General features: G+C 38.5%; 1 protein-coding gene across 3 annotated transcripts in view; it reads left to right on the forward strand.

The window, feature by feature from the left end:
- The window catches only part of LOC109040367 (uncharacterized), a 57110-nt gene that overhangs the window by 16004 nt on the left and 16373 nt on the right, over positions 1-24733 (forward strand). The window contains exons 1-2 of one of the 3 annotated variants that reach the window (XM_072296814.1): positions 7189-7492; positions 23500-23629. In XM_072296814.1, coding sequence (XP_072152915.1) covers positions 7469-7492; positions 23500-23629 — 154 coding nt within the window. In that variant the 5' untranslated portion in view covers positions 7189-7468. Of the gene's footprint in view, positions 1-7188; positions 7493-23499; positions 23630-24733 lie in introns of those variants that run through there. The other 2 variants (XM_019056293.2, XM_019056302.2) reach the window with 2 other exon arrangements.

The raw sequence follows: 24733 nt of genomic DNA on the forward strand, positions 1-24733 counted from the left end.
TCAATACTTATACAGCCATTATTACTTTATTCCTTCCTGCTCCTGGTCTGGGTGTCTTACGAGTGACCAATATGCTGCCACGTTAAGCAGAAACGTCGCAAGAATATTCGGACGCCGCCAATTTTCTACAAAGAAAAAGCAAAATCTCTGGAGAGAATATGGTAATTGATCAAAAAATCGAGCCACAAGCCAAAAATAAAATAAACAAGTAATATTTCAAACCACATGTAGACAAGAAATAATATAAAACTCACAAGAAACAAAGCAAACGTTTCGGCCGCCAACAAACTTTGTTTCTTGTAAGTTTTGCAGTTTGAAATATTACTCGTTTATTCTATTTTTGGCTTATAGCTCGATTTTTTAATCAATTACCATGTTCTATTCAGCTCAGCCAGCCAAATTTTGCATTAAAATGTATCTCTGGAGAGCTTGTGTATTTTGTATTTGTATATTTCAAATAATTTAATGCGAAAACTTTAGCGCGCCTCAAAATTTCTCTGAAAACTCTTCATAATTTTTGTGTGCCAAAAATGCATTATTTGAGAAAATTCGGCAACATTTGATTGCATATACAGCGTTTTTCTTTAGCATTGATTCCTAACGTATGTGCCTCCCTCTGCATGGTGATTTCTTCGGGCATGCGGGTATGAGTAATTGAGCATCATCGAAACTTAGACGTCTGCGGTGTTGTCTAAAAGTGTGTTTTTCGTCCTCTTTGTCCATAGTGGCTGGATATTCATTTGGCAACGCACTTATTGCGCTTATTGATACGGTTATTGTATTACTTCAATTTTTACGCGAGAACTGGTCTCTGTGTTTGATTTGATGCGTGTCGAAAAATTTTGCCGCCACTCTTCGCTTTCTCCCGGTTTTGGCGGTAATTTTCATTTTTTTCTGGGATTTTCCGCGCCGCCTAAGTTGATGGTTTGGAGGTTATATAATGAGTCTCTGGTTCAAATTATCAGTGAGCATGCCGTTCGAGGAAATGTGTTTCTGATTCTTTACATGGGTTTGTATATTATCAACCAATGAAAACACCCACTTTCCTCTGGCTGCTGTGCAACCTAACCCGCGGCGCTATGTGGCAATGAAAAATCTGGGAAATAATTTAAAAAAATCCTGGGAAGAAGAGGTTCATTTTGCGACGATAATCCACCAATAAGAGTAAAATTGTATAGCTTAAAAAAATTGCCGTAACTGAAAATGGAAATTTGGACTGCTACAAGCAAGATCGCATAAAGTTGCAAGATTCACAGATGAAGTATCCGATTGTCAGAGAAAGGGACTACAGTCCACTTAAATTCAAAATTGAGTACTGATTAGAATATCTCTAATGAATCAGAGTTATGGCAGTTTCAATTTGCTAGTTAGAAAATTCCTGTTTTGAAGTAAAAGATAAATAATCTAATTCGTCATCTTCAAGACGCAAAGTTGTCGATTTAAAATGCAACTTATTTACGCTCTTTAATAGTACGAAAATGAACTAAACCGCTCTCAATTTATTCTTCAAGATATTCTGAAAGGACTATTAAAGAGTCTGCGGATACCCGAGTGTGTAAGAGACCCGCGTCAAAAAGGGTGCTCTGAGGAAAATCACTGTTTCCTTCAATTAATTTTGATATAATTTTTTCTAAGAAGTGCCATCACTTAATTTATCGGAATATGTATTTATCGGAGGTATGTAACTCACGCAATAAAGTTCTCTGGTCCAACTTATAACTCAATAAATTTCCTCCGATCAATAGTATCCCATTAATGACCGTGCGAAATTGGACATTCAAAATGAGGGGCTTTATTTTACGAGACATCGTTTGAAATAATACCGACCCGACTAAGAAAATTCTTAAATAAACAAATTAAAATTGGGGAAAATCTTACAGGAATGCCGAAACATTTCACCCTCGATAAACCTCCGATTTTTGAATTCCCATATCATATTTAAATACATAATAAAAGTTAGCCGCAGCAGTGATTCCAAGTCACTTAAAATGGAAATCAGAATAGTCATTATTATGACTACGGAAAGCAAGATTTTCAGAATCGACTAGTTTAATAAGAGTTAAATTTTTGGATATTTTCATTTTTTATGGGTCCACATAAAAATATCTAGCTAGCTTTTGCGGCAAAGGGACCAAGAAAAAAATATTAAGAGGGATTACTGAGCAATTTTGATGATCAGGAGGTGAGAGAGCCGAATTAAAGAACAAGGAAGAGGATTAAAATGCTTGTTGTTTTAATGGAGCCATGTCTCGTCAATGTATTTTAACGTCTGTTCATACCACGAGGTAAGTGACTTGAACGAAATGTTAGAACGGAAGAATTACATAAAATTTGGATTGGGCCAAGCTTTTGCCATCAATTTTTAATTATTGTAGCTCGAGAATAAGTTATTGATTAAGTTATGGAAGAAAATCATTCACTGAATCTAAAGAATTTATAGATACATACATATACTATTAAAGTTACGTTCGTGGGGCCTGAAGATAATAGAAAACCTTTGAAAATAAGATCAATTTACTTTACAGAATGAAACTAATTCTTTCAAAAAAAGCAGAGCAGACTTAAAAGACAACTAGAATTAATGAACTGAAAGGTACTAGTTGATGGTTCAAGATCATTGGATCAACAGATAAAATTGTGCGGGATGTGTGGGAGTCTCAACATTTCTAACGCTGCGTTTAAGTCTCCAGGCCATTCCATGTCAACGCCTGATTTTTCAGGAAGTGATTTTAAATTTAAAACTTTTTTACCAGGCAGGTTTCATGCGCCATTTATACCCGATACTCTTATGATTAAGATCGAGTATAGAGATGCGGTAATCGAATGTTTTTACTTACATTGATCAGATTAATAATAACCCCATATCTCCACCAATCCAAAATTCCTCTTAATTGTAAATTATCCATTCATAATGTCACCAAAGCGTTGGGATTCTTGCCTCATTCTTCGAATTGCTACCCACGGATGCACGCATAGTACCATTGCGAGAACGTCAACAATATGTTTTTATTCTTAGCGTCACACCCTCGAGTGGTGCTCTCTGGGTTCGACAGATTAGACCGCCTTAAAAAACTTACAGGAAGGAAGACTGACCAGCCTGCCACGCGACCGGATTATTGACATGCAGTTGAGCTGACCCGCGTTTTGTTGTTTTGTCTGCGAGGCCTTGAAGGTCGTTTGCCCGGTTAAGGCTCGCTCGATTAGCAACAATGCAACAATCTAATTGCCTTGGGTGGCTAATAATTAGCGCCGTGGTTATTTCTTACGGTATTAATGGAGACGCTGCGCTATTCCTAAGATTTTTCATGCACGATGCAGAGATGAGTTAACTCAGCTGCAATCAGAGATAGAATATTTTGGAGACTGAGCACCATTCATGTAAAAGGTTATTTCTGCAGATCGGCACCGATTTTGGTTCAATGATAGTTGATGAGGTTTCAGTAATCTATTCGACTGAAGAAGGGTTTGATAAAGCGACACATGGCAACTTTTCAATTTAATTTTTGACAAATGATCCATGAGACTAAATTACTGCTTTCGTGAAAAACACGCTAGTTAAAAACACACAAGTAAAAAAGAAATAAATCAAACCAAACCGGAGTTATGACAGTTTGAATTATGCAGTTCAAAAAATAATTCCATATAGAAAAAAAAAATATTTAAAATGTTAATCTGTCATGTTTTAGGCTAAGACTTACAAAATTACAGGGGAAACCCACACTTTCCATTAACACAAAAATTAAGAACACTCTGTGAGCCCCCCGAAGGCCGAGCCCCGAAAGCGAGGCCCCCTCGAAAAAAGTCTACCTTTTCAGCAAATTTTGGCTTTTCCAGCAAAATGTACACAATAAGAAAAAATAACCAAGGAGTAACCAAAACGTAACCTCTTGTCGCTCATCTTCAGGATGTTGGTGGGTGTTTTTTATTGAAAACTCGAATACGCATTTTGCGATCAAACCAGGATATTGCTTTCTTTAAGGTTTCGACAGAAATTCTTGAAAAAACACCGAGACCCTAAAAAAATTAACCTTCAAAAACTGATGGAATTTTTTTTTTAAAAAAAAAAAAATGTAAAAGCGTCGAGTAATATGCGCATCAAATGTGACGCATGCATGGATTCAATCTCTTCTCGCTAATGCATTGTTTCCGCTGGAAGGGGCAACCACAACAAGCTGTCGACTGACGAGCCAATGATTAAGTAGCAATGAAAATACTGTAATTTCAACAAAGAGGGAGTGGAGGCAACAATTAACCGAAGAATAATGGAAAATTGAATGTAACCTGTCCAAGAGGTGCCTCTCACGCGAGGCTGACCTTACTCACTAATGCGTACAGTTCGATTTTGACCCAGGATAAAAAGCTCGGAAAAACAAAGTTTGCCGATAAATTGCTGATTTCCACTGCAGTGCCAATAATTGTCCGTGACTTTGCAAAAGGTGACGTCGTCCCGGAAAACTCCTGAAAGCTCTCATGACGTTTGAGGATGTAATTTACAATCAATGTGTTTTTTGCAGACTCATTTCGCGTTTTATCTTTTCGCCCACCCTCTTTGTTTTGGTCTTAATTATGAAGCGATTTCCCAGCTAGCGTAAGCCTGATTGCATCATATGTGTATCGAAAGATTTTGAAAAAAAAAACGACAGAAATAGGACATAGAATATCAATTGCGAGAGGGATCGCTTTAAGAAAACAAACTTTTAGCAGGGACTAAAATGATGCTTGACTTTCTGGAGTGAAACATTTATTTTTGCTAAAGCACTCAATAAAGATGCGTTGCATCGAAGAAAATTGATTTTCATCAGCAAATGTTTTTTTTTTTTTTGTGTGTGTGTTTCTTTAGTGGATTGTAGCGGTTCTGGATTGTGAATTCGTCCCCGTCCAAAAAAAAAAAAAATTGTTATTTATGGGTCTATTTCAAAAGTAGTAAGGTGGGGGGGGGGGGGTCTTAAAAAAAGGCTGCGGTCATTGATTTTGGCTAATTTATAAGACACTTAAATATAATTATTTATCAAAATGCCACTTTTTTATTCAATTTATAAGCATAACACAGTGCCTAATCCACAACAATAGTGAGCACCTACTTTTGTTGCACTGCGTTGAAGTCTCCGAGAAATATACCATCAAATTTTTTGTTAGGGGCTGAGGGCGCCTGTGGCCACCCACACAAAATTTGGTGAAATATTTCTCGGAGACTTTAACGCAGTGCAACGAAAATAGGAGCTCACTATAGTTCTTGATCAAGCTTAGTGTTACGCATACTGCACACAATTTTCTAGCTACACTTACGCAGTGAGTAATGAGCTTTGATTCAAGTATCAACCTCCTCAGAAATCTAAAGGTTGAATAAACACAAGCCCTGTGTTTGCAAGATATTTGAACTCTATAAAAACACATACTGTTTGGCAGAGCGATATACACCAGATTGGAATTGTGTTGAAAAACAAAGGATCTATAGCAGGGAAATGACCCTATTATTGTATGCCTGTGTTAGTTCTCGTCTCAGTATCGTTGCTCCGTGTTACTCTGAGTTTCTGATGTATGTTATTCTGCCTTGATTTTGTGAGCAACTTAAACTTCAGAAATTCAACATCGACTCAGTGTTAAAAACCTACGTAAACCTGTGAACACGGACCATCGAACCTAACCATCGAGTAACCCACCATCGATAATTTCTGAAAGCACAAACCGGAAAAATGCTTGTGTTAAATATGTCGCAAGAGGAATTCTCATCGAACAACCGGAAATCCCTTCAAAACGACATAACAAGAGTACTGTTAAAAACAAAGCGATTTCCTATCGTATCAATAAGGAACTCCTGTCACGGCATATCTGACGGGAATTTCTGTTATTCTAATAGAAAATGTTTACTGGGGTAACTTTCTAGTATTGCCGGAATATTAGTGAAGGGTTCATATTACCATATTGGACGTATTTATGCTATGCTATGGAATGCTGTTTAAAACAAAGAGATTTCCTATTGTATCAGCAAGGAACCCCTGTCACGGCATATCTGACGGGAATTTTTGTTAGTCTAATAGAAAATGTTTACTGGGGTAACTTTCCAGTATTGCCGGAATATTAGTGAAGGGTTCATATTATCATATTGGACGTATTTATGCTATGCTATGGAATGCTGTTTAAAACAAAGAGATTTCCTATTGTATCAGCAAGGAACCCCCGTCACGGCATATCTGACGGGAATTTCTGTTATTCTAATAGAAAATGTTTACTGGGGTAACTTTCCAGTATTGCCGGAATATTAGTGAAGGGTTCATATTATCATATTGGACGTATTTATGCTATGCTATGGAATGCTGTTTAAAACAAAGAGATTTCCTATTGTATCAGCAAGGAACCCCGTCACGGCATATCTGACGGGAATTTCTGTTATTCTAATAGAAAATGTTTACTGGGGTAACTTTCCAGTATTGCCGGAATATTAGTGAAGGATTCATATTATCATATTGGACGTATTTATGCTATGCTATGGAATGCTGTTTAAAACAAATAGATTTCCTATTGTATCAGCAAGGAACTCCTGTCACGGCATATCCGACGGGAATTTCTGTTAGTCTAATAGAAAATGTTTACTGATGTAACTTTCCAGTATTGCCGGAATATTAGTGAAGGGTTCATATTATCATATTTGGCGTATTCATGCTAAAAGGAACTATGTGCATAGGGTTTGCGTGGAACATAGTTCCTTTTGACATCAATACGTTCATATTTCCACGAGGGGCCCACGTGGACGGGGCAAGCAGCGCATCCACCGGCTGAGAACGAGATGAACGAAAGAAAAAAGCGCAAGAAACACAATTCCCAAGGTCGGCAGCGCGGAAACGGCAAGTGGTGAGGACTCTGAAAAAGAAGAAGTAAAGTGTTCCTGCCGTGGCGGGAGCTAACAGAGTTCCTGCGGACATGCGAGTACTCAGGAAACCGGTCGGGTCAAGCGGGGGCGAGAACGGCGAACCCGCGCCGGTTCCCGCCAAATCAGGTGCGCGCGGAGGGAGGAGGGGCACCGGCACCTGTGGCGCGCGCCGCCGCTAAATCACCGACCGGTACAATTAGATAACTCGATTCCTTGACAATGACCGCTAAATCCTTCCTTCCTTGGCCTCCCTCCCCTGGCGCTCGTGTTCCGTCTTACCCCCTCCCAGAGTGGCGTCTCCGGTATAAAGAGCCATTGCATCACCGCTTTACACATTATTTTCCACTTTTCACTTTTAATAATGCAGTCAGCCTGCTGATAAGCGACTCGCGACACCGACCCGCCGTTTTTTCCACTCAGTTTCGTTCGGACTCGCGATCTTCGCGCTTTGCAGGTTATGTTCACGCGTCTTGTGCTGGCTTGAAGTCTCGTGTTCGTACCCAGTGCTGTGAGCTCTGTGCTTGTGTGTCTGTGTCAATCGTCTTTGGTGCAAGTGTAAATTTTTGTATATAAGCTACCACGCTTAAACAACACAGCAACATGAATCCCGCAAGAGTTTTATTTGTGAGTATTTTTTACGGTCATTTCCTCTCCCACCCTGAAGAGACTGAATTTTTCGCACTCTCAAAATGACCGATTCGTCATGGTTCAATGAGTACAATGAGGAAAAAATAAGCGGGAAAATTTACTACATTAGTGTTTTTCCATATGAAAACTTGATGAGTGGTAGTCTTACGTATTGACAGTGGTATCTTCATCACTACGATGTACTATTATTGCTAAACTGTGAAAAAACCACTATTATTGGTTATCACTACTACCAATTAAGAGTTCATAACGAACGCCACTGATATACTAATTTTACCCATTGTTTTCTCTCGAGCGCATAGAAAGTAAACGAGGCTGAGGTTTTTTTGTGGCATTCAACTTAATTAGGAATGCTTGAATTCGATTTTGCATTACAATTGCGTTGAAATCAAATTATTATTATTGAGTCTTAAATAGAGGCGCAGCTCAAACAAAGTGCAGCCGAACTATCAACTCGTGTCATATCAATACTTAACGTTACAATTTATTTACAATTGTTTTGAACATATAAGCTTTAAAAAATGGCGAAATGATACATTTTGCAACTTTTAAAATAGTTAAAAAAGCAACTTTTTAATGAATTGATATACCTATTCGCCAGGGAAAGGATTCGCTGGGGTTGATGATAGTTGGGACGTATGGTGTGTTGGCCGGAGGAAAAACAGCCGCAAGAAAATTATTCTCTTCATACTTTTTTGACTGCTTTCACCAAAACGTATAGTGTTTTTGGTGGTAATATTTTATTTTAGTCGCATTGAGAGGTGCATATGGAAATTAATACGAAGGGTTTTCACGCGCTTCTCAAATGTGACAAGGGATCGGTCGTCTTTATTTTGGAAATGGAGATAAATACAAGAATCAGGATGGTATAGTAAACTGTCAGTCTCACTTTAATATGCAAGAATTCATTTGGTGCTTGGACTCTGGCTTCAGTATTTTGGAAAGCTGTAAAGACATACTAAATTTAAATAAATTATAGGGAAAAACAATGTAATGAAGCAATTTGTTTAAGGTAAACCGGGTCTCCGTCCAATATTGAAAAATTGATGGAAGAGTTCATATTTTTTCAAATATTTATGGACATAAAATAACTTCCAATTTCGCTACACCATTAGTGGGGCTCATATTTAGAGGTTAAGTGGTCATAAATTTTGCATAGCTTTTTCACATATTTCACGAATATTTTAATTTATTGCGATGGGCCATCAATTAGGGCTGCTATTGAAGATCGAACTACTTTTCTTTTCTTTTTTTTAACTGAGTCGTATTCCGTTTACTTTCATTGCTTCTGAATGGTCAGATTCTAACATGCAAAGGATTCAAATGAGATATTAGCCCCAACCACCTAAAATATTTTCTGGGTGGCTCTATTACTCGTTCAATACAAGTGATCATCATAATCAAGTGCTGTGTAAATGCCACATTATTTGTTTGTCTCAATCTGTTAGAAAAAGAAAGAAGACCAAATCATTTCAGCATGAAACAAATTAACAACTTCTCTGTCATTAGCTAATACTTAAAGTTGTGTCTTTCCAAGCATAAGAAGTTAGGCGACAAACTTAATGGACACACACTCAAAAAAAAAAAAATGTTACTTTAAGCTTGAGCAAGCTTGATTCAGCATGACGGGCGTCTTAAAAACGGGTACAAGCTTACAGCATGTTACGGGAACATAATCAAAAATGTTGAAGAAACATGATAGCCGTCATGTTAAATCAACATGACTGTCGTCACGTTGACTTAACATGCTGTCGTGTTGATTTAACATGACAATCATGTTGATTTAACATGACAATCATGTTGATATACGAGTACGTCAAATGCTACAAATTAAAATAAATTACGTTATTTTTATGAAAATTGAATCGTATTTTAATGTAGTTATACTTCCGATACTACTTTCAACCCAGAATCATCCCATCCGACCTATCAAATTTTTCCGACTTTTTCGGGATTTGAACGCGGGACCTACCTATTATAAGCGGAGTGTTCTACCAACCGAGCCATCCGGGCTTGTGGTTCCAAAAGACGAATTTTAAGTGTTTCCATATCCCACTGAATTACTTTTTCCTTTTTTTGCCGTCTAAGTTGTGTGAAATGCATACCGCATCAGATTGTTAGGTTTTTCTTTTTTTCCATTCACTATTTACGAAAAGGAATTTACATTATGCACCATATAAAAATTAACAATTTATCACGAACTATTTTTTTCTCCTCCAACAACGATGTTCACTTTCTTCAGTGTTTACGATTGTCATTTTTATTCTTATTTTATATCATAATAATAATTAATAATATAAATAAATCAAACATTGAAAATAAAAAATATAATCAAATAATTAGAAACGTATGATTCTAAGAGCTTTAACCACACGAGCGAAAATGTTTTTGAACGAAGAATAATAAACTATCATCAACTTAAAAGTAATTATTTTTGTTTCATGTGTAAGTATTATTACCATATTACCATTTATTTGTCATGGTGAGCGTTAATAGCGTTATTCGAGTCGATTTATTTTGTTTCCGAAAGTGTCTCAATTGTGTTTTTACCTTATCAATTGGGTATCCAGAAATTTTTTTAAGTAAATACTTTGGGACGTATTTCTTAAGAGACTTTTTCAGAATGTACCAACGAATGGTTTGAAAAGAGTAATGGTACCAGTTCTCTGAATAAAAAATAGGTACGCTATTTTTAATTTGAACGTTACTCGCAGTGAGTAGACAATCTTGTCTAAGTGTCAAGACTATCGAGTCAGGTGGCTTAGATGTCTAGCTTATGAAACGAAATCATGAATGGAGGGAGGGGGAGGGAGGTGGAGGGAGGGGGAGGGAGTGAGGGGAGGGAGATGAGGAGGAGGGAGATGAGGAGGAGGGAGATGAGGAGGAGGGAGATGAGGAGGAGGGAGATGAGGAGGAGGGAGAGGAGGAGAACACGCCATCCCCCTTTTCAGTACGTAGATGATGTTTCAAGAGCACCACGGTACTCCTGAAACAATATGAAAGCAAATGGTAACATAACACTGCATATGCTAATTCAACAAAATGTTAATGTTCTTTCAACCAAAGGAATGGTAAAACAACATGTGTAATGCAGTTTCAGTCTGACATAATGCTAAATTTACATGAATTTGGTTGAATTAACATGCGTAATGTTACTCGAATATTACCGTCATGTTGATTCAACATGACAGGTAGAAGCATTCTCGGTCATGTTGATTCAACATGACGGCAAATGTAGAATTAAGTCAAACCATGTTGGGTTACGGGGAGTGCAGCCTATATCAACATAATTTCTGTGATGTCATTTCAACATGGCGGTTAATGCTACTTCGACATTTCCTTTTTTTTGAGTGCAACTATATTTATGTCTAAAAGGAATTCCATATACCCTCCTGAAGTGATGTCCCAATAGTTCGCTGTCACCATAGCCCTTTGTCTCATAAGCCCTTGTGTCATCCACGTGCTTTTGGGGGGCTAACAGGTCCTGGATTGGAATTTGGATAAGTCACAAAGACGAACGACCAATGACATAATGCGATTAAAACTTGATAAATCACCCGTTATACGGATCAGTTGTCCTCTTAGGTATTTCAATGTGTGAACTTGTCAAGCTTCGATACGTTGCCAGATGAGGACGCTTATGAAGTAATTATGTTAAGTAATGAATTGAATTAATATTTAATCACATTCATTTTGGTATTTGATAATAATAATTACTAGATCTACTCATTCAAGCAAATAAAAAACTGGGTGGAAAAATAACCTAAGATATTGATTGGAATTTTTGCGGTAAATCAATGGCATCTGAAAAACAACGTACCCTCAAACTTTCAAGAAATGTGATTAACTAAGTCAAGGAAGAGAGGTTTTAAGGCAAAATGATTTATCAAATTTATCCTAAAACATAGTTTTCTGCTAAAAAAAAAAAAAAAAAAAAAAAAAAAAAAACATTTTCTTGCAAAACGGTCAAAGATGTTTTCATTTTTCACGTTTCTTCCTCCAAGGGATAAGATGAAAGTAAAAATTATAAGCATCAAGTATGATCACGCTTTTTACCCCATCACATCTTTTCTACTTTTTCCTGAAACCACAGCAAATTATGCGAAGGGATTTTTCCTCAAAAAATTGAATTGATGATTAAAATTTTAAGAAAAAGTTACGAACCTATAATTTTTTTTATTTGCTTTTTTTCTTTAACGTAATTACATCGATTGTCCAATGACAGTCATTTGACTGGAAGGCATTAAAATTGGAGCGCAATTTTATTTTGGCACAATTTGGCAACGTGATCGAAGTCAATCAGGGCACACGCTATAAATTCGATATAATCTGGCGGTCGAAGATGTCTTCATCATCCTTGAATTTGTGCAGCGAAATGGCCGCACGAAATTCGAGGCAAGCGGTCTCTTTTTCCAGGCGAAAAACTATGTAAGCTCGTCGAATTTTTTCCCTTTGTTCCTCCATTGCGAAATGGCGTTCGCATAGTTTTGCTCGTCGCCGACGAAATTTATTCATACAAATTTGGAGTAACGCATCTTCCGGGTTATTACGCCGCTGGACCGCTTTCTCGTGCGTCTTCGTCCGTAAAAGGATGTTATAGTGGTTGGTGAATTCATATAAATTATGAGCAGAAGCGTCTCCGTCGCGGTGACACAATTAATATCAGTGTTGAAAAAAAGATTAGGTAATAGTCTGCAGCTCAAGTTTAGTGAGGGATCAAGAGGTTTTGGTCAGTGGGGCATCTTTGATGCGCTTTGGCGATCTCGTTTCACCGTAAGGAATTTCAGCTCATCTCGAAAAGACGGTGCATTCATGCATGGAGAAGATTGTACCTTTATTTTTGTGCGTTGAGGGCAATTCGTCCCTGTGTCCGGTTTTGTGGCTCAGCCTCCGTATGGATCGCATCGAAATGGCTAAAAAACTAGGAAGACTTAGAGTTGTGGAGGCCTACCCTAATGGCAAGAAACTCTAAAGAGCATTTGTCAAAGAATCAAAAAAAGGGTTTAAATAATTATTCATGGAAACCCTTTTGGTTATTTTTGTAAATTACGTAAACAAGTACTTTAATAATGACAAAAATTACCTTTTTTTTACAGAAAAATATTTCTAACACTTTTTTCATAGCTTTTAAGCATGAAACAATGCGTGAGATATTTTAAGAATTTTCAACTCATTTTCATTTAAATGTTTCCTCTCGTAACTTTTAACTAAAAATATACCCAAAAAATATTCTCTTAATCATAGATGTTAACAATTTCTCGAAGTTTTTTTCTTTCACGAGCGTTTTAAAAAATTTTCAATAGTCTTTGCTATCTCCACGAGTCCGAAGATTCACGTGGGACGAGACAAATCAGATAATTTAAAGAAAGAAAATCAGAATTCGTTAACCGAATCGCACAGTACTTGATACCAGAATGATTGCTACATTCTCCGAAAGTTAAAATTCTCTTAACGAAGGCTATAATATAAACGTTGAGGATCCACGGTTAGAGAAAGATAGGGATAAATTAAGAGCATAAACATTTTTACCGTTAAAAAAATATCTACGAAATTTTAATTTACTCCATTTCTATTCTTTAAGATGCTTCGTAGCAATATTAATCAGCCATCATGATTTTTTTGAGTTATGAGTCTCCCATTCCCCGGCTGATCTTCGAAATGCTGTGTTCAGGTTTATGAACTTCGTTCAAGAAGTTGTTCATCAGAATCGTTTTAAACTGTTTGGCATCGATATTCCGGATTTCGATATTTCGTTGCCTACCTGACATAAGAGCGTAACTACATACTCAGCAATGAACCCTGTCCTCTATACAATTCAATGTTTTTCCGTGTTCATCTCAATGTGTAGTTACGCCCTTATGTCAGCCAAGCGACGATTTGTTAGCGGGTACTACGCGGCTCTGTGGACGAACCCGGGTGGAATTCACTCGGAAGCAACGAACATGCACTTAGCACAATCAATCACCATACGGAAACGAAAGTTACTCCCAGCCCATCTCAGAATCTTTCCAATGTATTTTGTCTGCTAATTTTTACGGTCCCCAAAAATTTAGCGAAATTGAAAGTAATTGATGAGTATAATTTTTCTTCGCCGCTATAGCTGTAGCTTTCTCTGACGATAGTTTTCGTGTTTGACGGTTCTGTTTCACGAGCATACGTTAAGAGAGACCATTATCTCCAGCGAAATTGACTAGGGTCTAAAACGTCGTATTGGAAGAAACGTGAGGATCCCGAAGCTACATTTTTTCTTCCGTCATAAAAAATGTAAGCTCATCGTCTCGGTATATTGACGTTACGTGTCGGTAAACGGTAAAAATGTCAACCAGATTACTCATTAATAAGTTCCTCCTGCCAATTTGGAATTTAGGCACTCTTATCTGCTGCAAGAATCCTTCCATTCCGTAAAGTCCCACATAAAATATCTCCTCTTGGTAGAATAATATATCGAATACGACGAAAATGCTGACTAATAATTTGTTAAAAATACTTCGTATTTTATAGTTCCAACTTTTTTGAACATTCCCAAATTGTTAATAACGGCAGAGAAATTTTATTTCATCAATACGATGCGATGATTTAGATTATTCTTGGGTTTTAATCCGTCTCTAAGTTCCCTTCACGATGAACTCATTTTAAGAGTACCAAATGGTTTCTTAAAACATTTTAAACAAGGAAAACGTATGTAAAGGGAATATTCTGTTATATTACATCACTGTGAACATGATGAGGAATTGTTACAATTTTTTAGGACGAAAACATGTTCCAAAACGTAACTTTTTCATCGATTAAAGCTCTGAGACCTTATCAACAAATGCAATTTTCCAGTCTGAAGCTGATCCTGTTATTTTATAAAAAAAATTTCTCATCGATCTATAATCTATAGGGCACAGTTCGGTGAAATAGAGTCAGTAAACACTTTTTTGAAACAGGGTGCAAAGGTTAAAGTGTGAGGCGGTCGTGATCGAATGTTTCCGAAAAAGCATGTTTGAAACCTAGTTCTTTGATGTTAACAACGGGATAGAACATGCGGCTTTGCCGAATCGAACTTTCATGCACATTTACAGCCTCGTCATACAAGACAGACCTACCTAAGTTTGCGTCATGGCAAAGAAAGACATTATTGTCATACTATATGAGGAAAATGTCCCTGCTAAATATGCCGCGACAGGAATTATAATTGAATCAATCGGAAATATCTTCAAAGTGACCGATCGTCTCTTAGCAATTGTGTAAGTACTCTTCGAACCCACTGTTTATACTGTTGTTGGAACAAGAAATTCCTGTCGCGGCATGTCTAAGGTGAAACTGTTTAACCACGTATCTCGGTTTGCGACGTTGCAGACTTCCTTTTTTTACATACATTGTTTTTAAAATGGAGAAATACTAAACGATCATTTTTAAAAACTTCCAATTCTTAGGAGACTGCAGGAGTGATGTTGATTTTTTCTCTTTCAAACAAATAAAACAGGAGCAGAGATTTTTAAACACCACTAAGGAGTTACGTGCTTTAGGGGTTATTCACGGTCGATGTGTTTAAAAATAATTTTTTTTGAATCAAACAAGACATTTTTCTCAATGTGGCAACATGAAAAGCATACGCTCGACGGGATAGGATGCTCAGTGCGGGCAATCTCCTTCAAGAGAGATGCTCGCAACAAAATAACTGTGCGTTGCGCAACGAAACAGCCGACTGCATCCTGGGAAATGCACTAAAACGTGAAATGTGGCAAAACAACATGCAAATGTGTCCGTGCCACCACCTCTCCATGGGCTCAAGTTTATGAGGTTTTCGTTTACATAATCCTCCGAGGCACCACCCACCCGAGTGCTCTGAAATTGTCATATTCTTGTGCAACGGGATGGCATTGCGAGCTGGGCTCCGTTCGAGTAACGGAAATTGGAGGACATTGAAATTGCTCCCGAAGGGCGAATGTCACTGAGATCCATAATGACTTCATCAGTGTGGGTGACGTATTTTCATGCACGCCCTCGCCACTGATTAAGTGTGTGGAAAAGTATTATCTTTTAAGATGTGTGATTTCATTCACTATTTTGAATCAGCCTAGCTGCATCTCGAGTTGCCTAATTTCCTCTACACTGAAAAAAAAATCTCAGTGTATTTACTAAGAAAAGGGTAAAATTACCAAGAAATCAGGGTTCTATTTGATCCCAGTTTTGTCTTGGTAAAATTACCATTTATGGAATTGGTAATTTTACCGAGAAATCTCGGTAAAATTATTGAACTTTCTCGGTAATTTTACTGGACCTTGGTAAAAACGCCAATATTTTTTATCGACTATGGTAGAATTACCGAGATGAAATTCCAAAGTTACCGGGAATTGATTACCAATTAAAGTGGTATTCTTACCTGAAAAAAAACAGTAAAACTACCGGTTTTTAGGTAAGTTTACCAGTCTGTCTTGGTAAAATTACCAATAATTGGTGAAAAAAGTGAGATGGTAAAGGTAAACCGGTAAAAGGTAGAAGGTAAAACGGACCTTGGTAAAAACGCCGAGAATTTTTTTTCAGTGTAATGTTTTATTTTTGTGACAAAAGTCTAATTAACAATAAGCCTTGAAACTTTTTGCCAATTTTCCATCCATCGGCAAGAATGAACTCACAAAATTTCAAGACACAGAGTTGCTCAGTGTCCTCCAGGAAAATAAAATATAAGAGGAAATTATTCAAGGTCCGTTGTGGTTAGGCTAAATCTGCTTAATTCCGCGTCCATCAGTAGAAAAACTAGGTAATTGGAAGAGTTTTACCAGAATTGGACTACATTTTGAAATTAGGAACTACGATGTCTGGCTCGGTTAAGAAACAGCGTATATCCCGTTAATTTTCCTACACACATAGTGTTTTACGGATGAGCCAGAAATTGTAGTTCCCAATTGCAAAATTATGTCCAATAAGTGTAACTATAACAGACGTTGCTTCATGTTCTTTGAAGTTCTAGATTCTAAACAAAAAAAACCAAGCAACATTCCGACTTGAAACTTTGTGGGTATATCTACATAATTTAGGGAAAATTGCCAGAGGGCTTAATAAAGATGTTATAATCTGTAGTTCTTTAACACTAAAATTAGGAAACTTGAGAAATTGAGGCGATGTAAAATGTAGTTAGACTGAAATCCGTCCATTTGATCGTCTAACCAGAGTCTAGGCTAAGGATCCTTAAAACAGTGAGTGTATGAGTTTTGTTCGATGATGATCTCCGTTGGAAGGGAGGTAGACTTCAAAAGCTCGGTGGCCATCATCAATAGACCACGGTTGTCGCGAAGACGAGACTCAGCTACCGGGCCCGAGGCGCCGTACGACAATTGGTCCCAGTTTAGGAACCAAGTACAAATAAAGCACCTATTTGCACAGGTGCATCAGAGGCAAATACGTCGTTTTCGAAGTAAACGAAAAAAGTGCTTAACTCGGTCCAATTGTGTCACCGACGGATGAGCCGATGTGCCGGCTTCAGGTCAGGGGCGTAAATTGTGTAAACTCCCGCGAATTGTGCTCCAGATGCGGCCGAATAAAAGACAACTTTGAGCCGGACTGCGCTGGGCCCCCGGCCCCCGGGGCCCCGAACGAGGGCCCATTGTGACAGGCCCGCGTCGACGTCACGGAGGCCAGCCCGAGTCCGATCTCCTCCGATCACGTACTCGGATTAGCTCTTTTGAAATAATCAATTAATTTTTTATTTTATTCCCCCCTACTCGAAGCTCCGCCGTTGCTCAATGGAACACACCAACATTTCGTATTTCGCGCGCGTGTCGAAAGAAATGTGCCGTTTTCATTGATCGATAAGTACTCCACGATGTTGTCAGCCGAGCCGCAGTGCTAGGGAAGAACGCCGTATGAACATTTGAACGTTCCATAGTTTTTTCCGATAAAAAATCTATTTTTGGAAATGGTTATGATCACTTGACCTTAAAATTTTCAGATACTTAAGTTCAAATTGCGAATCAAATGCCTTGGAAAATTCGAATAAATATATCCACAAGTTTTCCTACAATTCGTATTTTTGCATTGGAAATATGGCAGCGTAGTTCTCCTTAGTCTCTGGGCACCTGGCTGCGCATCTGGACCGCGAAAATTGAAGTGAAACACAACGGTGAAACACTTTGGGATTCTAATTGATTAGTAGCGTTTTTTTGAATGAAAATTTAAATGAACCGGAAGAAACAAGAAGCGTGTACATATTAAGGCTTCGGTCACTGCTATTGTTCCTTCAATTTTCGAGGTACGCCACAAAACATTCTCCATGCGGCAACAGTTATCCATTTGAAGATGTGTGTCTTCTGTTAAGATTGCGATAAGGGAAGCCAGCAGCATTTGTGATTTTGTGAACACTTTCAGCGTTCCTTCAAGTAATTACTTTCTCTCTATGTTATACCTACCTGACAATTCTTTAGTCCTGGAGGATATGTAACATTAAAGTTTTTTCACCCGTCTCCCCTCAAAAAAAATCTTAAAATTTTGATTTGTTGACCGGTCTTATGTACCTAAAATTGATTTTATTTTTATGAGCAGCTCGTCTGAATGAAGAAGTATTAATGATGATTTATAAGAGTGAAAAGCTTTGTACGTAAAACTGATAGAATTTAGATTATAGTTTTAGATTTAGAATCAGTACACATTAGAATTTAGTTACATAGACGAAACATTTTTCCAGCATCTGCATCAAAATGAGCGCATTCCCCGCAAAATGAAAATGGAATGGTTAGCAAGAGTTTAAAAGAAAGTATCCTGTGAAGTGCGCGTCAGCGAACTTGACCTACATTCGCGGGTGTTTACCTATTTAAAGCTGTTCATTCATGCAAAGCGTAAACTGTCTCCGAACCTCCGAAAACTCGTTTCGTTTATTTTCCTTATGGCGTGGAATTAGTTGCAGTCATTCGATTAGTATCGGGGTAACCTTCGAGCCATTACCGTTTAGCATATTCGAGTCGGAATTCGGAATTCGCAGTCGCATTAACGTTCAATTGGGTATTTGTTTAACCGTCGAATCCAAAGTCACATGATTAATTGCTGTCGAGGAATTTATGTTCTAGAGGAGATAGATCCTGACGAATTTGGAGCAAATTTCCATTTAATTTTTCTTTCATCATTAAGGACCGTTCAAGCAACGCAAGACGTTTTGACCGAATTTTCGACTCCTACCCCTATCCTTTTGTAAAGTACCCGAGAGACACTCTCTAAGCCCCCTCCTTTTACTTTGTTTAGGGAATAGCTGAGAAAAATTCGTTTCATGAGAAAATTTAATTTCCCTATCCCTATAAAATTTTCTCTGTCCCTTGTGAGACCCTGGTATGCAAATTGAAACAAAATTTGGACTGCATTTTGCAATTTGGAACTAAAATATCTGGCTCTGTTTAGAAACGACGTATGTACCGTTGGTTTCCCTGTGCACAAAAGTGTTTTTATGGATGGGCTAGAAATTGTAGTTCCTAATCGCAAAATGTAGTCCAAATGAAAGCATCGAGCAGAGTTCAAAACTGCCGTGCTTAGAAAAAAATCGCATATCTACATAGGGATTTACGAGCTTTTTACCTCAGCGTTGCAGAAACATTATCGAAACAAGCGACAGCAGTTGCAGTCTCGCATTGTCGCGGGTAAATCGACCAATATACGAGTCGCGACGTTGATCTAGTTCCAGGCCCCGATACTGACCTTGGCCAAATGGCACCTAATTCTGACATCATGTGGACTGGACATTTGTCGATCATACTCACATTGACTCAGTACCACGCTTTCTCCGTCCTGAGACTTCGTTGTTATGGCATTCTAACAGATTTATTAGTGTGTAAATTGTAAAATTGCGGCTTTCACAGTAAAAAAATCATTTTGAAAGTTTAGTAACGCACGCTAAAGTAATATGAAATTTATAATCCTTCAATGTTAGTGAAAAAAAACGATTGAATCTGGTTTAATTCTAAAAATATGTTAAAAACCAGGACGCTTCAGAGCAACACAACTTCATATTAATCTCCCCCCTCCCCTCCCCCCCAAAAAACTATATAACGAGAGGAAAAATAAACTTTGATAGCTGCTCATTAGACGAGACAATAAGGTACCTAAATATTAAAATACTACAAATCGAAGTATATTGGTGCAATACTATAGAGGAATGTTCCTCGAAAATGGCAGAAAAAAACGCCCGAAAATGTTGAACTATATTGTAGTTATGATGCTTAAAAATATGCAGCTCAACAAATATATTTGAAGGCGCATGCTATTAATGTTCATCAGTTATATCCAGGGCTTAACATTTTTAATGAAAATGCAATTTTGCACCCACTGTTTAGCTCAAAAATGAAATAGACCACTCGCAAATTATTTTTTGCAGTACTATAAAAAGCGTCTTGCTAAAAACTCAATTTTGACCGAATTTGAGGGAATACGTAAGTTTTTCTGGAAAATATTCCTCCGTAAACTGAGGTCTTTTTTACCATTGGTAATCCAAAATAAATAAAATTAAGATTAGAGAAGATAACAGAACACACTCAAACCCGCAGTTCAGACCCACCAGCCCATTACCTCCATATGCAAATTGTGTTAAAACTGGTAGGTTAATGTTCTGCTCTCAAGGTCTGCCTTGTTGAGGAAATAATTATTTTTTTTTCATCACATTGGCTTTCCGTTTTGAATGCAAAGCTCCACATTTTTTTCCAGATACCGAGCAGGCGGTTAATCATCACCGCACACGCTTAACGGAGGAAAGAAGTGATTCGAACGGAATCTTTTTTTCTTTATATGGTGCTCTTTTTTCCACACATTCGAATGTCAGACTGGTTCGCTCCGTAATCCGAATCACTAGTTCAAGTCATTTTTTTGTCGTTCGAACAGTGTTTCACAGAACTGAGGTTTTGGATTCTAGTAGTAATTCCAATTCACTCCAGAAATTTCCAAAAAGTGATCCTTGAAGATTAAAGATTGGGCCTTTTGAATTCACTTGGCACGCTGCGGCGCGGCAGGCGGGCAGCCAGCGCGAAACGCGCATTGGCGCCTACAAACCTAACAGGGATACTTCACGCGTTGCGCAATGCGTGAAGTATCCCTGTTAGGTTTGTAGGCGCCAGTGCGTCGCCGCTCCGCTTTGTGTTAAGCTCTAATATTTTATCTGGCGGAGTCGGCGTTACTCAACTCATGATGTTGAAATGTTTGCACATCCATTATTGTTCTCATTTTAATTGATGGAAAAAAAAATTGTATGAAAGGAAAATATAATGTGTGTTTTGTAAATATTAAGGTGGTTCCGTATCAAACTTAATGATTTCCAAAGCACACGAATTTCTACACAATTTCTTATAGCCTTTTATAATCGATGACGAAAAAGCAGCAGCCAGGCGATAAAGTGTAAAGCCCGGCGATAGGAAATATAGCCCGGCTGCATAATTTGTTATCGCTTCGTATAGCCCGGCCGTATGATTTTCTCCGCATTCTACAGCCAGCTATATGATTTTCTGTAGCCTTCTTAGCCGGCTATAAGAATTCCTATGGTATTTTGAAACGCTGCTCTTATCGCAAATTTTTACCAGGGATTATAATTTACTTTGCTTGAAATAAAATCAATTGAAGATCCTTTGCAAATGAGGCTGATTTTAAACCCCTAATTTTTTGAAGTGTTAGTTCCCCGAGGAGCTTAATTACTGAAACGAAAATTTGAAATTCAGTATCAGAAGTTTGAGTGGGGCGACCTCATACTATAATAGACTATATAATAGACGTCAGATGTAGGTACATAAACGTTTCTGAAGTAGCTGCTCCAATCCAAAAACCAAACGAGCTGTCTATGGAAAAGAGGTGCTTAAAGAACGACTGAATGCGACCCTTGGCGCTCATCCGACGTTATACTGTTACGCGGTCGATGTCCGAGCGGGGCGGGGCGGTTGCCCCGGTTCTTGACCAGTTCCGGTGTGGTTGCGGAGCACGACGCGACGTGGACGACGCCGACGCCGACGTGGACGCGACGGATCGCCACCCGCACAACATGACGAGGATGAGCTCCAGGCTCACCGCTCCGCCGCGCCGCGCCGGGCAGCGGGCCGGGATCAAAATCAGTGAAAGTGCGCGTGCTACGATTATGACATAACCCCAAGAAAAAAGGGAGATGAGAGACCCCATTGCCGCTTTGCCGCGGAAAACCGCTCGCCGGAAAATGAAGTGATCCTCTATGCACGCGGTAGACAAGCCTGCTATCCTGGAATTGTGAAGACTAAGGGGACTCACTGTTCTACTGTGTTAACGCTGAGAGAGCAATAAAGCCGACATTTTCGAAATTGAATCTACTCAACTTTTTTAATTGAACTGACTTCTTTAGGTGAAACAGCACATCGTAAAGAAAAAGATAAAAAGGAAAAATAATAAACGCAAATAAGAAGATTTACGACAAAGCATTAAATGCGTAAAAAATGACATCGCCAGACAAAACAGCGGTAAATCCACATTATTCTGTGAGAAATCTGTACTTACTGCTGTTTTGAGTAAATTGGTACCCTTTTCTACCAATTTTTGACCTTAACATTTGTTTGTCGTATTTTTAAAACGTAACCAAAAGGCACCCCCACTGCTATCTTGCCCCACACGTAGGGCCAAGACCCTTTTTTTGTACAGTCATAGATGTAAGTCGTCTTTTTTCTATCGTTCGAACGAATTCTGAGAGCCTTTTGTACGATTATTGATAATTTTACGAGGAACGGAAGATTTGTTTGCAAAAAGTTTTTGCTCAAGTGCTATACAGAATCCATTTTTTCAAAATTTCATTTTTGCACTCACTGCTTTCTTCGGTAACACATAAAATTAATGTATTAATTTTCGACTGATCCGACAGCCCAGTGGAAGATGTTCAGTGGTTTGGTGACCGGTTGTGAGCTTGAAGCTCGGGACGCGGGCATTCTCATTATCCAACTAACCGTGACCAATGCCCCAATAGCAGCCAGCATCGCCACCGCGGGCCAGGCGCTGACCGTTTGTCTACTCTCACTGATCGTCATCCTCATTTCTTTTTGACGCCTCCGTCTCCCCCCCCCCCCCCCCCCGGGCGAGTAATTTGATTCGAGCAATTTCCCGCTCTTCCGTCTAACGCTCATGCTGGATCCGCACTAGCTAATTTTACTATGAATTCGCTCACAAACCGATCGAATGAACCTCATAATAGGTTCCAGAAGTACGGTGAAATCTCGCCGAGTCGAACTGCGTCCGTTTAAGGTTATGTACAGCTTGAGTCAAAAAACATTTCGGCCCCCAGACACCCCCATAAGGGATAATGTAAAAAATACGATTCAGACGAATTCGTGACTCTTGGCGCGGGGGAAAAGCTGTTCAAGTTGCAGAAAAATGTATGGGTAACCAGACGAAAATTCGACTTTAGACGTGAAAAATCAACAGGAAGAATCGATTTTAACAGAAAGAAACTTTTCAAAAAAAGGTTTAAGATGACTCTTCTTTATTTATGAAGGGATTACAGGAGTAAGGGCTTCATAATCGGTGGATTTGAAATTATTGCATGAATTGCTGCAAGTAAAGAGATTTTTGAAAATTTACTGAAGGAATTTGAGTCACCTAAAAAATTACTTAAAGTTATTTGAGATCACTTAATTTGAATGTCCGAGCATATTTTATGTCAAATGGTAAAACGGATTGGACAGAAAGTCACTTAAGTCAAAATTTCTCTAGGTCCCGTTAAGGTTTGACTTATTAAGATTTCACCCTAGATACTTGGTCCAATGGCAGTCAAAAAAGGGCCCATCAGGGGTCAGGGTCAACGGGTCATCAGGGGGTCCGGACCCTCTCCCTCTCGTCACTTAAAATTTTCCCGAAAAATGTCCTTTCCATGCATTTCAAGAATTTTCACCTTTGGATCTCCCAGGAGAAACTTTTGACCGTCAAACCCGTCCGTTTGTCTCTGCCATTAATGTGGTCATTTATTATTGTTTTTCAGGATGTCACACTTATCGATCATTGACACCGTGTTTTATCTCTGTTCTCAGGTCACCCTTAGCTGCTTCCTATACATCTGTCTAGTCACAGCCCAAGGGTTCTTCGACACATTCGGAGGACCATCATTCAGAGGAGAAGAATTGAGCAGGACTCAGTCCAGGGATCCACGAGAAAACCGAGGTACGTTTCTCATCAGCTGATTTCTTATCATGGCGTTATTTGAGACAAAGAGGAAAAATAAGAAAAGCAGAAGAAAAAAATAAGAAAAAAGCCCCTTTGGAAATGTAGGACATACAAGGAATTTTCATCTCACATTAAAAACGTGCATTTTATTTTCAATTTTGGTAAATCATTTACTTCAACAACTTCTTTAAGAAAATGCATTAATTCATCATAACTACGAATAGTATTATAAATAAATCCATAAGGGAAGAATGAAAATGTGAATTTAGTGCGTAAATATTATACGAATATCTTTGATGGAAATTTTACATTTCATAGTTTATCCATGGTTGATTCTTTACAATTAATAGAGAAGAACCATGAATAGATTTTCAAGAGCCGGATTAGAAATGTATCTTTTCACTTTGAGGGAGGGAAAGTGCACACACAAATTGGTGAGGGAAAACTGATAGCGAAGAAAAACATGCCCGAGAGATATTTTAAAAGAAAAAGAGTAACGGATGTGCAAGGTGGGACCATCAACGATTTACGGAGTTCAGTTTAAAATGAAGCTTTTCACACCCGCACAATAGAGTGCGTCAAGGGATTCAGTCGGACATGATCTGGAATAACTTTCAAAGCTTATATATTTACTAATGTGAAACGTAGAAGTTTAGAAGTGGTGCCATTGGTTTTTTCGAAAAATTCCCTTCAAAAAACATCCCTTAAAATGTGTAATGTGACGGAATAAACATCAAAATTTGCTGTTTCTATCAAAAATTGAATGCCCGACTTCTCCCTAAGATGTCCTCCACTGTGCGCCCTACCATCGAAAGAAGGAAAGGTGCACGCAACAAAACAAGGGTGTGGGAGAATATAAAGGCAGGATAAAATAGTGCTAATTTAAAAATAAATGAAAGTTTCGCCGAGTGATGCAGCGGGAAGGGGATGAGCACGAGGGGGTGGCTAAGGAGAAGATGGGCTGCTGGTAAAAAAGGTCGTGTAGCACAATCGGCACGTAGAGGCCGTTCTGGGCGTCGTGAACAGCCACATCCAGCTCCGTTTTCGGGGCCTAAATCCAATTTTGATTTTTCCGCCATAACCGCGTGCGGCTTAAACATG

This window comes from Bemisia tabaci, chromosome 1 (genome assembly GCF_918797505.1).
Source record: "Bemisia tabaci chromosome 1, PGI_BMITA_v3".
NCBI lineage: Eukaryota > Metazoa > Arthropoda > Insecta > Hemiptera > Aleyrodidae > Bemisia > Bemisia tabaci.